At 34.3% G+C, this 13,706-nt stretch overlaps 1 protein-coding gene across 1 annotated transcript; it reads right to left on the minus strand.

Moving 5' to 3' along the window:
• Nucleotides 1–4,928: 4,928 nt before the first annotated feature.
• Nucleotides 4,929–11,764, minus strand: LOC145615083 (cytochrome P450 734A1-like). The gene is made up of 4 exons (XM_081670156.1): nt 10,885–11,764; nt 7,270–7,514; nt 6,499–6,865; nt 4,929–5,477 (listed from the first exon to the last, which is right to left on the minus strand). Exons 1-4 carry the CDS (start codon nt 11,395–11,397, stop codon nt 5,064–5,066), a joined length of 1,539 nt encoding a protein of 512 aa, XP_081526282.1. The 5' UTR covers nt 11,398–11,764; the 3' UTR covers nt 4,929–5,063.
• Nucleotides 11,765–13,706: the final 1,942 nt, after the last annotated feature.

Below are 13,706 nucleotides of genomic sequence, written 5' to 3' on the forward strand. Positions count from 1 at the left end.
GTCCAATGAAAGTACTAACTCTTCTAACTCATCCTCTAATTCTTCCAATTCATCTACCAATCACAACCTCCAAAATTCTTCGGATGATGAATCTGACCATCGTTATGAGAGACATAGACAAGCGAATCGTTTGGTTGATAGGATGATGGATGAATTCATAATGTCCAACCCAATTGAATTCTTCCAAATGATTCATCAAGTTCCGAGGGCGCCAAGGACCTTGGTTGAAAGGGATCGTGAAGATGGACATAACCGTTTATGGAATGACTACTTTTCTGACCAGCCGGTCTACCCTCCAAATTTGTTCCGTCGTAGATTTCGCATGAGAAAGCATGTCTTTCTTCGTATAATGCAAACTTTAGAAGAACGCCATCAGTTCTTTCAACAAAGACCAGATGCTACTGGTAGATTAGGTGCAACAGCTTTGCAGAAATGTACTGCCGCTATTAGATTGCTAGCATACGGTGGTGCAGCTGATTCTGTTGATGACTACCTACGTATTAGTGCTTCTCTGGCGAGAGACTGTTTACAACATTTTGTTGAAGGAGTTGTTTCTTACTTTAGCGATGAATACTTAAGAAGACCCAACGAAGAGGATTTGGTCAGATTGCTACGAGATGGGGAGCGCCGAGGTTTTCCAGGGATGCTGGGATCCATTGATTGCATGCACTGGCGATGGAAGAATTGTCCTCTTAGATTGAAGGGCATGTTTTCTGGAAGAGCTAATAAGCCCACTTTGATTTTGGAAGCAGTGGCCTCACAAGACCTTTGGATTTGGCATGCTTTCTTCGGGACCCCAGGAAGGTGTAATGATATAAATGTTCTAGACAGATCTCCATTATTTAATGATGTTTTTGAAGGTCGAGCACCTCCTGTTCAGTATGTTGTTAATGGCCACCAATACAATATGGGGTATTATCTCACCGATGGCATTTACCCTTTATGGGCAACATTCATTCCCACAATATCTCTCCCCCAAAATGAAAAAGAGGGTCTTTTTGCCAAAAAGCAAGAGAGTAGGCGAAAGGACGTGGAACGTGCTTTTGGAGTACTACAAGCTCGTTTTGCAATAGTTCGTTATCCTGCTCTAGCTCGGGATGTTAGTATGTTGGGAAAAATTATGATAGCTTGCATTATTATGCATAACATGATCGTTGAAGATGAGCGAGATACGTATTCAACATATTATGATCCAAATGAATATGATCAAGCTGCTCCTTCGTCTTCACGTAGGAGAAACATGGAGGAACCTTTTCAATTCAGCAACAGTCGCGATCGACCAGCAAGTTTAAGGACTTACATGTCTAATAGAGCTCGTGTTCGTGATGAACTTATGCATACGACCCTCAAGTCAGATTTAGTAGAGCATTTATGGAGTAAGTATGGGGGTTATAGGCAGTAATGGATGTATTATCGTTAGTTTAAGAGTTTTTTCCTTTGATTAAGTATGCTTAGTTTTTATTATAAATAATATTTTGGTTAGACAATGTATTATGGTTTTTTTTGTAATATAATAATGTATTTTGTTGTCTTTTATATGTATGTATGTTTTTTCAATTTTCATGCTTAGAAAATGTGTTCTTGTATTATTACGTATACTAATTATTATGTATTGAGGTTCTAATTTAAGTTTTTCTTAATTGCTTATTAATAATTATATCACAAAGTATAATTCTTTTAAATTAAGAGTACAAATTATGGTACTTATACTATTTATATTAATAATAATTTTCATTATGGTGAGATTTAAGAGAGAGAATGTATGGTGGGGAATGGTAAAAGTAGGAGAGAGAAAATTCATGACCAAACTTTCTTGGGCAACCATTGGGGTATAAAATTGTGAATGGTCATGAAATTTGGTCATTGATGAAGTGAAATAGAAAATACTAATAAACAATTTCATGACCAAATTTTTTGGGTCATCCAATGGCCTTGCTCTTAGAATTTGGGTCGGCTGTTGTGTCGTTGTTTCTGTTTTATCCTTCTCATCATCAGATCTACCAGCTTTTTATTGAGATATGGAGTACTTCTGTTTTTTTTTTTTTCATTATTTTGGTAAACAAATTTGTTGGGCTTGACTTCAATTACTTCCTCCATTAACTATTACTCCCTCCGTTTTTTTTATATGCATCAACTAGATGAAGCCCGTGCGATGCACGGTTTGTTTAATTTTTTTTTATTTTTTTTTCATGTATCTATGAGCTAAAATTTGTTATATATGTAGATAAAATTCCTAATATTAAAAGATAATATTTAATATTAAATTATTTTAAAATAAAAAATCTCATTCGCCAATTTTGCTTACGTGGCATTTGAATTATTTAATTCTAAAAGAAATTAATAATCTCTTATTTAATTGGCTATTACTAAGATTTATTATCCTATATGGCGCGCTAAGAAAATTAGATCCTACGTGGCTCTCTAAAACCTCGGGAAAAAACTCCCCTTTATATATATATATACTAGATGTAAGCCCGTGCGATGCACGGTTTTTAAATATTTCATTTTTGAATTGTTTTTTTTTTTTTTTTTTTTTTTTTGTAATTTCTTAATATTTTTTGTTTTTATTTTCTATTCTATTATTTTAACATTAATTTAAGATAAAATATTTTGTTAAGTTTTAAATTATTCTTATTCAAATTTCACGTATATAGAACTTGAATTTATAAATTGAAATAAATATTATCTCATTCATCGGATAGTTAGATAAAATCATTAAATCAAATATATTTTTTAATTTCTAATTATTTGTTAAAATAATATAAATCCTAATGTAAAAGATAATATAATAGATAATCTTTGTTTTTTTTCATTATTTAAATCTTAAATTACTATTTTTTGTTTTCAATTCTCAAATTTCATTTGTTAACTTTTTTCTTAAATGGCGACTAAAAATATAAATTATAAATTAATATATAAATCTTATTTTTCATTGGTCGAAATATTACTTTTGCTTATGTGGCGTGCGATGCACGAATTTTCATATACATTTTGTATATAAATATTTTTTTGGTGATATCTTAATTGTTTTCTTGCATTATAAGTTTTAAAATTTTTGTATGAAAATATCATATCATCAGATATTTACATAAAACCATTAACATCAAATGATAATTTCTATTTTTTAAATATCAAAATATAATTTTTAGTTTTTTAAATAATATAAATCCTAATATCTAAAGATAATTTTTAGTTTTGTAACAAATAAAATTGATAAAATTTAGTGTTTTTAAATAATTAAAATCCTAATAAATTACTATTCATCGTTTTTACCTACGTGGCAAAAATTTAAAATTTCATTCGTCACTTTTGTTTAGGTGGCGAGTGATTTTTTTAATTCTAAAATAAAATAGAAATCTAATTTTTAATTGGTCGAAAATATACCTTTTCTTATGTGGCGCTCCCAATGCTCTCCAAAAATGTCTACTTTATTTATATATATTAGATTAGATTTAGATGGCACAAAGTTTTAAGATAGTAATGTAATATTGTGAGTGGGTGAATAAATTATTATACTACGTAGTAAAAATAAGATGGAGACCATGAAAGAGAAACTATGTGAGAGAGAATAGATATTTTTATTATTTTAGTAGGGACCATAGAAGAGAGAGAAATGATAAAATAAGTTGAGTGGGGTTTAATAAAGATAGAGAAATAATAAAATATAATATAAAGTTATCAAATATAGAAGTGATGCATTTAAAAAAAACACCCCAAAAAGGAAAGTGATGCATATAAAAAAAACGGAGGGATTATTTGTAACAAAAGGGTGTTTAAGGACTCCTAGGCAAAGTTGTTTGTGAGTGTAAAATGGAGAGAGAAAAAGTTAGATGCATGTAATGAGGAGAGAGATAGAGAAAAATGATAACCTAAAAAGGAAAGAAAACATTCATTGCAAATAATAGTTAACATCCATTTATAGTATATGTTGCAAATAATAGTTAACGGAGGAAGTATTTCGTATTAATCTCTCAATTTTTTTTTTAAAGTGTTGGGCATGTTCTCTTAAACTTATTTTTACTTTAGTTCAGTTCTTATGTTAATTTCCTTCTCTCATAAAATATTCAGTTCAGTTCAACTCAAATAAGTTCAGTTCAGTTTAGCTCAGTTCGGTCAATCAGAACAGGCCTTTAGCTTTGATCAAACACTGATGTTTAGACACGACTGTAACTACAATATTTTTTATCCAATAATATATGTTAGCAAATATTAGAAGAAAATTGATAGTGCAAGAATATACATTATGACGAATTAAAATATACCCCTTAGTGGCTTAATAAGTCACCGTCAAACTTGGCACATATAATGTCAATACATAATTTTGATCTTAAATATATGTAGTATATAATTAAATATAAAAAAAAATGTATTAGAAATTATTATTATGAAACTTTATAATTAATTCCTATTTAATGATATATTCATGATTAATTAATTTTTGTGTACATTAGTAAATAATAAAAATAAAGGTCAATGTTAATATGTTAGTATGTGAATAGTGGAAAATAAAAAAAATTAAAAAAAAAAAAGTCAAACGTGTTAATTATGTAGGAACAAAAGGAGTATTATACCTACACATTAATGTTTTATAAATTAGTAAATAAAAGTCAAGTACTTTGTATAAAACACTGATGTTGTTGTATCATACTTCCTCTGTTCGATCTATTAATATTGCAACAAGGAGGAAATTATGCATCCCAATGCAAATATGCAAAATATTTATAATTGTGTGAGACTAAAAAATATAAAAAGTTGATATTGTAAAAGTATTTTATGAAACGAATCCAACACGATCCTACATGACCATATTTTGCTTAATGTATAAATCATATTATATGATCAAACAAGAGTGATGAATAATGCAAAAAGTATATTATTGCAATATTAACATAACGGAAGAAGTATATATTTGGTATAAAACACAAACATTAAAAAAGAAAAAAAAAGGATCGGAATAAGTGAAATCATGGTCAACATTGTAAGCACTTTAAACTATATCTCTTACATGGTAATTTGTTACATAAACTAAAATGAAAAGCTCCAAAACAGTCCATATAAAATTACTAGACTTTCCTAAAGAGTATAGGAGCACCATATTGAGGTTGCAAGGTCAACAATTGCATTGGTGCATGAACATAAGTTGGAGATAACACCAACATATATTTCTGAACAATCATGGCTAGTACAATTCTTGATTCCACCATAGCCAAGTTTTGCCCAACACAAACTCTTGGACCTAATGAGAAAGGAAAAAATGTGGCTAGATGCTTTCGAGGTTCCGAAAATCTCAAAGGGTTGAACTTGTTTGCATCTTCTCCCCAAACATTCACATCATGATGAACATCCGTCATGGCTAGATACAACTGTGTTTCTGCTGGAATTGTAAGATTTCCTAACTTCACTTCTTTGATAGTTCTTCTCTTCATCATCACAGCAGGCGGATATAATCGTAAGGTTTCGTTGAGTATCATGTTAATCTGTTAACAATGACATTTGTAGAAGGTCAATTTGATTTAATTCAAAAAAAAAAAAATATATTGTATAAAATCATCAAATTTGCTACAGTTCTACTCTTCTTTTTGTCCAGAATAAAGTCAGGCCCTTGTAGTTAAAGCAAGATATTATGCTCGCGGATGCTAACTAGCTTACTTAGTTATCAGTGACGGAGCTAGAACAAATTTTGTTAGCTAGTCTACAAGATTTGATCCTTGACATCTTGCATACTATCACGTGGAAAAAACCAACTCCTCTACACCAAAATTAATGACAACTAAGAGCAAATTTAATTAATATCTTGAGCCAAGGGGGAGGCCAAGGCCCCGCCAACCCCTCCCCCGCTTGGCTCCGCCCCTGTTAGTTATAGTTTTGAGGAGCGACAACGGACAACTTTGATCAAATCTGGTCTACACTACTATCATTACAAGTTTGCAACTCTCTCAATACTAAAAAAAAAATATAAACAATTAAAAATTAAACAGAAAGACTTGCGTGGACCTGGCTCACAATAATATTATTGTGGATCAGAGGTTTATACACACGCAACTGACAGTATATTGGACATATATAGTGACCCTTATTTTTGACATATTAACCTTATTTTTAGCATAGTAATTTTTATTAAAACTAGTATAACGCTTATTATTGTGAAGTTGAAGTACGGCGTATGACCCTAATTTTAACATAGTGATCTTTTTATATTGACCACTATATAAAATATTTCATTGAAAAAATTAACCTCTTATAGAGTATATATATATATTATTAAAATGACTTTTATTTCAACACAGTAATCTTAATTATTAATATAGTGACTTTTTTTTAATTAATAAAACAACCATAGTTTCTTTAATGTTAGTGGTCCACAATAAATTAGTGTGAACTTGGTACATTTAAGAATTTGTATTAGCCAATTAAGTATCACGCTTATTACTACCAGAATTCCAGCCACTAACGGTACTTAAATAAGAGATCAGAAGGGTGGAAAAGAAAGAAACTCACAAGCTTGAAGTCATTGATGTTGTCTGCAGTAGGGAATCCATGGACACCGCAAACTCGAAAAACTTCATCCCTTGCCTTGTTTTGCCATTCTTGGTTTGTACTTAGTAAGATGAGTGCCCAAGTAAGAAGATTAGCAGTTGTATCTTTCCCTGCAAAGTAGAAAGTCTTACACTCTTCTACGACTTCGTCTATACTCAATCTCCTTTCTTTCCCATCCTCATCATAGTCAGTAGCAGACATGAATAAACTCACCAACTTGCTTTGGTTTTTAGTTGAATCTTTGTTTCTTGAGATTAACACTTTAATCGAATCACGAGTTTCCTTATCTAACCTCCACCTCTCTTTGTTTTTCGTAGTCGGTAAAAACCTGTATTTCAAAATTTCAAAACTTTCATCATTTGATTAGGATAATTCTTTAATGGAATCTAAATTAAACAAGCAAATTAAAAATAACAATGAATTAATGAGACACTTAGGGCTTGTTCTAGTTTACTGAACTGAGCTGAATTGAATTGTTTATGAGATAAGGAAATTAGGAACTAAACTGAAATGAAATTAAGCTGAAGAGAACATGTCCTTAGATATGTAACCTCGCATATTAAGTATCTATGTCACCCATGTCTAATTACAAGTATCAGGCTGGGGTACATATCTAAGTGTATGATATATCGCAATTAGACCCTTAGATATGTACTCAAACCCAGACACTTGTAATTACATATGGGTGATCACTAATTCACTAATTCCTCTAGTGTAATAGAGAATACGAACCTAAATCCAGGAATGTAGATGCTTCTGAGAGCAAGGGAGACAAGGTTCATTTGTTGTTCTTGTAACTGAAATATTCGCTTTCCCTCTTCGTAGCTGCTTCCAAAGGCGGTCCTCGATATGATATCTGCACTGAGAGTATGAAGCTCTTGGTGCACATCAAGCTCAAATTCTTCTTGGCCTCCCTTGGTTTCCTCCCATGTTATTAGTGTCTTTTTTGTACTAGCAACAATGTCTGGTATCCAACTCTACAAATGCAGCAATAGTTACATCATGGAGAAGATTAGTTTTTTTTTTTATTTTTGACAAAGATCAACTCAGGAAAACAACAAAAAAAAAAAACCACGCAACCTAAAAAAAAACTAGAAAGTGTGACGAAGTAACTGTCTTGTCCTAGCACGAGTGGCTAGACTGTGAGCTGGGAGGACCACATTCCGAGAAACCTTCTGAAAATGGCAAACTTGAAAATATGGGAGAGTATCCTGTATTTGTCGAGTAATCCAAACAGTGGAAATATTCTGCGAGACTGCACTGCGAATAGCAGAAAGGGAAGAAACACAATCCGTTTGGAGGAGAATACGCACAAAACCTCGCTGGATCGCCATTTTAAGAGCTAACAAGCAAGCAAGTAATTCCGCCCGAAAGGCAGACAAAGTGAAACACGCACGAGCTGCCCCCCCCCCCCCCCCAAGCTGATACCTGTCTCTACAGAGTAGAAACACCATCCCACTCCCGCCGTACAGTTGGAAGAATTCCAAGCCCCATCAACAAGAATCAAAACCGAAGGGAAGACGCTATCTGTACCTCGAAGTCTGAAAGAAAGAGGAGAAGAAGCAAACCCTGGAGGAGGACTAGGATCGACTGCATTGAAACCTCTAGCGGCCGAACTACGACTACTCCAATCCTGAGCTATATGAAAAACTGTAGTAGGGGAACAATCCATTTGGCGAAAACGGATGTGGTTCCTAAGAACCCAAATAGCCCAGGCGAACGCCAAAATGGAATCAAGCTCAATCCAGTCCTTTGTATTGATAGTTGTAGAAACCAGAGAGAGAAACCACTGTTGAAACGAAACTTGAGAAGAAGGAGGACGAATTCCTAAGGGACCACAAGCCCAAAGACGAGTAGAGAAGGGGCAGTAAAGCAGCAAATGTTGTAGAGACTCCGGAACCAGATGACAGAAGGTACATAGAGGATCAATTGGGAGGCCTTTAGAGCATAACTTCTTGAAGCGCATCTTGAAAAATTTTCCAAAGAAACATCTTCCATTTAGGAAGAATAGGCAAGGCCCATAACTTGCTCCATGTAGGAGGAAGCACGGAAGGCATAGACGGTGAAAACCAGTCTGACTCCCGAATAATAAAAGCATAAGCTGATTTTGTAGTAAAGACACCATCTCGAGTAAACTTCCAGTAGACATAATCATCCATGGGATGAGGAGGGAGCTCTAGACTCAGAATTTTGGAAGCAGTGGAAGACGGAAATAATGTATGAATCAAGGTAGCGTCCCAGTTGTTTGAATCTGGAACCAAAAGAGAAGACACCAGAGTCGGCCGAGCCGATCCAGCAAGAGAATCCTTAAATTGCACTGAAGTATCCGGCAGCCAGGAATCCTGCAGAATATTAATCTGAGTACCACTTCCTATATTCCAAGCTAAGCCTAGCTTTAAAGTATGAATGCCCTCCGAAATGCTGCGACAACCCCATGAAGGTCTAGCTATAGGAGCAGTCGACCGAAGGCAAAACAGTGACGGATACCTAGACCTGAAAACCCTAGCCACCAAAAGCTGCGGATTCTGAATAATTCTCTATGATTGTTTAGCTAGTAAGGCACGATTGAAGGAGCCGACATGCCGAATTCCAAGACCCCCCATTCCTTTAGGAGAAAAAAGAATAGACGGAGGCGCCAAAGCCAAACCTTTGGAATGGGAATTTGTTTTCCACCAAAACCGAACCAAAAGATTATTTATTTTGTCCGTGATTGTAGAAGGGATCTTAAACACGGACATAACATGATTTAACGAAGCCACTATCACAGAGTTGATAACAACCAACTTTGCCGAGGAAGAAAGATGCAGCGGAGCAAACGTAGATAGTCGGCGGGCAATATTATCTACTAGAGGTTGAAAAGCTTTACATTTGCTTCTACCAATGTCCGCAGGAAGTCCAAGATAAGTTCCCAAAGAAGGAAGAACCTTAAGCCTTAAAGACGAAGCCAAGAAATCTCTGTAATCCTCGGGAACATTGGGACTAAAACGAACAAAGGATTTTTGTAGATTCACCATCTGACCTGAAAGATCACAGAATTGCTGCAAAACATGGAGCACATTTAAACAGGACTGAGGGTGAGGGTTAGGCTGAAACAGAAGGAGAGAATCATCAGCAAAGAAGAGATGAGAAATCGAAGGAGCATGACGAGAAATGCGAATGCCTTTAAAAAGATCTTCTTTCTCCGCCCTCCGAATCATAGCCGAGAAAACCTCCATACAAAGAACGAATAAATAGGAGGAAAGTGGATCTCCTTGACGAAGACCTGCAGCTGGTTTAAAAACTCGAGTAGGGTTACCATTGACCAAAATCTGATAAGAGACAGTTGAGACACATTGTCTAATGATATGAATCCAGTAAGTTGGGAATCCAAATACTTGGAGAACCTTCCACAAAAAATCCCAATTAACCCTATCATATGCTTTATTCATGTCCAGTTTTAAAGCAGCTGACATTGTATGTCCTCGAGATTGGTTCATATAAGAAAGAACCTCGTGAGCCAGAAGACCGTTATCAGACATTTGTCTTCCAGGGACAAAGGCATTCTGAGATTGTGAACTTTAGGAGATTGTATGGAGAAGATTAGTTGAAGATTCTTAATTAAGAATATGATAGAAGTTATTGAGATTGTGAACTTTAGGAGTACTGATCAATCCTTTTTAACAGCTAGAGAAGCTAAGGGACATAGTGAACTTTAGGAGTATTGATCAATCCTTTTTACCAGATTGCACCATTCATTTAATAGATTTGAAGCATATACATTTAAAATTTTAAACCTTATATTGAACATTATATTACAAATGAAAGAAACAAAAAGAGCAGTTAGGTCATGTTCTGATTTACAAAACTGAACTAAACGGGACTGAATTGGTTGGAGCTGAACTAAATAGAGCTGAAATGAATTGTTTATAAGAGAAGGAAATTAGGAGCTAAACTAAATTGAACTGAAATGAACTGATTGAAGCTGAACTGAACTGAATTAAGCTGAAGAGAACAGACCCTTAAAGTGAGTACTTATATATATATATTCCTATGTCCTTTAAAAGTCCATATTTTGTACGACTTTGTAACAAGTTGAAGATTATATTATGCAAACTAAAAATTTTCTTAACAAACCATGTTTTTATAATATGTTATCTTTTCATGAAATATATACTACCTCCGTTTCTTATTATCTGCAATAAAGGGGTATTATTTGTGAGATATAAAATATTCCTTTGTTGCAGATAATAAGAAACAGAGGTATTACTTTACTCATTAATAAAAATAATATTCATCAAATAAATTAATTTACAAGAAGTGGTAATCATTAATTTACAAGAAGTGGTGATCATTAATCAGTGAACATACCTTAACCCTTTCCATGGTAAAAGCTTGATTAGCAATACGACGATGAAAAGCCCATTTATGACCTTCAAGCCCAACAAGTCCTTCACCAAACAACACTTTAGCCAAAGGATTATACTTCAATTTCCTAAACAACCCACTTTTGTTAACCAAAACTTCCTTAATCATCTCATGATCAGCAATAGCAAGCATGGGCCTAAGCCCAAACCAATACAAGAAAGTCTTCCCATATTGGGCCGACCATTTATGGTAGAAAGGCATGACCCGATTACTTATATCATGATTCAGTACCATTTGACCGTTATCATCTTGTTCGATTTGAATGGGCCTTGATTGGGCTTGGGTATACAACAGTCGGATCTGGGTCGTGTTTCCGAAGATTGGGCGGTATGTGGGGCCCATTATACCTTGGTTCTTGAAGTGGCGTTGGATTTTCCATGGGACCCATAAGATGGTGTGAGTGAGCTTGAGGAGGATGAGTATGATGAGAATGAAGAGGATGATGAGTGGTTGCATTATTTGGTACAGACTACAGAGGAGTAGAGGAGAGAGAGTGTTTAAGTGATGGAGTTGTTTGATGAGTGAGTTGTTTGATTACCTTTATTGATTTTCTTGGTCATGGATATTGTTTTATATACATAAAGTTGGTAATGGTGGAGTTATTGGTTAGAGATAGTAAGTGCGTCTACCATCTTCTTATATTATCGTTTCATATTATTTGCAATGCTTAGACATTTTTTTTCTCTCACATGTATGTCAAATCGTTGCAAATAATATGAAACTAATCTAGTTTTTAGATTAAATTATTTGTAATTAGGTGGCGATCAAAGTGTAAATACTTTTTTAAGAAAAAATGAAGGAAACAAGTTATTTTTTTTTTCATGCAATTTATTGTTGGATTAGTTATAATGTATTTCCTCCGTTTCTATTAGCTGCAACACATCTTTTTAGCATACTTTTTAAGAAACTTATTAGAGTTGGTAAATGCTACTTTAACAAAGTAATTTCAACACTGTGATTAGAGAATGGGTTAGGTAAAACATGTATAAATTATTTTGATTACATTACTTAATCTCTTCATCAAAGTATATGTCATGAATTCATGAAGCCAAGAAGATGTATTTAGAAGAAAATTGAGGAAATAATTTTAATAACAGGAAAATTGGAAACTAATAATCTCACCTTTACCTTTTCTACTCAAAATAATCTGACCTTTTTGAATTCCCAGAATAATCTCATCTTTACTCCCCATCTTCTTAAACAGGCCTTTCGACCTATAACCTGTTAATCAGGTTTTATTTATTTATTTAATTCTCTTAGCTTCCACCTCAAGTCTTCCATGGCCACCATCATACCAATTCCCTTCCATAGCCGAAAACCCTCTAACCCTTAAATCCTACCACCCCTTACCCGGAAACCGACCACTGCAGCCACCTTATCAACACCACCGTCCAACCACACCACCACCTAACTGGTTTAGCTGACCCACCACGCAAACCCCTTCCACTATGTACATCACCGCTTGGTCCAGCAGACCCACACAACTCCGGAATCCCTAAATCCGGCCACCTTCACGAATGGTGCTCAAACTAGTGGGAATCACCATTGCCTAAACTCAAAAAAGTAAAGAAATTGTGGTGGGTTTTGTGAAGAAAGAAACCCAAAATTGGGTGAATTTAAGAGGAGAAAAGTGAATTAAGCGAGGAAATTATAGTGGAGTTGGCATGATTTTATTTGAGCAAAGAACAATGATAGGTTTTCGGTCACTTCATCGACAAGCTATGTGGCGTTTTCTGCTTAATTGAGTGGAAAATGACCTAGGATGAATCCAAGTGATGATAACTTTGTCCATAGTCCATTAGTACACTCTAAAAATACAAGTTCATGTTCACGAAATTCGACCACTGCAACGAGGATCGGTGCAACGTTACAAGGGTTTGTAGGATAGCTAAAGTGGGGTTACGATGGCAGTGAAACCGGAAAAGGGAGGTGGGGAAAGGGGAGGGGGTGGTGATGCGGTGGTGGGGAGCTGGGAATGCAGTGGTGGGGGAGGTGACAAGGGAAAATAATTTTTGTTTTTTTTCTTTTTAAATTAAAAAAATTAAAATTGGACCAATTAGAACGTCACATGTGGCAAGTCACTTTCTAAAATAAGTTACCAATTTTACAAATCAGTAAAAGACTTATTTTAAGAAGATGAGATTTAAAGGTTGGATTTTTCTAAGAATTCTAAAAGTGTGGATTATTTTCAGTAGAAAAGGTAAAAGTGGGATTATTAGTTTTCAATTTTTTGTTAATAATTTCAACATCTAATAACTTATACTAATAGTAGAAAAAATGTTAATGATAAAAGTTGTGTATAATTAAACAACATCAAGTGCAACAAGAAAACAAAAAAAGTTTATGCTGTGTTAATGTGTAAAAAAACAAAAAGTTGTGTACAATTAAACGTGTCCAGTCAAACCACTGTTACAATAAAAAATTAAAAAAAATATATTTTTGAATAAATATGAGGAAAAATTGCCCGGAATAATCCCACCTTTGGGCCGTCCGCTAATAATAATCCCACCTTTGGATTATTTTTAAATAATCCCACCTTTACCCCCTGATTTTTTTTAATGGTCCCATTTTCCCTGGAACCGGTTGTATAGGTTTTTTTTTGTAAAAAAAAGTTTTATTGACACGTGTAGCTACTTGATTGGTCAAATTTAAAAAAAAAAACCTTGTAAAAAAAAAAAAACACCAGCACCACCTAAGCCACCACCATCCCACCACCACCCAAAGCCAAACCCTAGAACCACCATGGCACCATCCACCCAGACCTG

Source organism: Chenopodium album, chromosome 25, assembly GCF_948465745.1.
Source record: "Chenopodium album chromosome 25, dcCheAlbu1.1, whole genome shotgun sequence".
Taxonomy (NCBI): Eukaryota; Viridiplantae; Streptophyta; class Magnoliopsida; order Caryophyllales; family Amaranthaceae; genus Chenopodium; species Chenopodium album.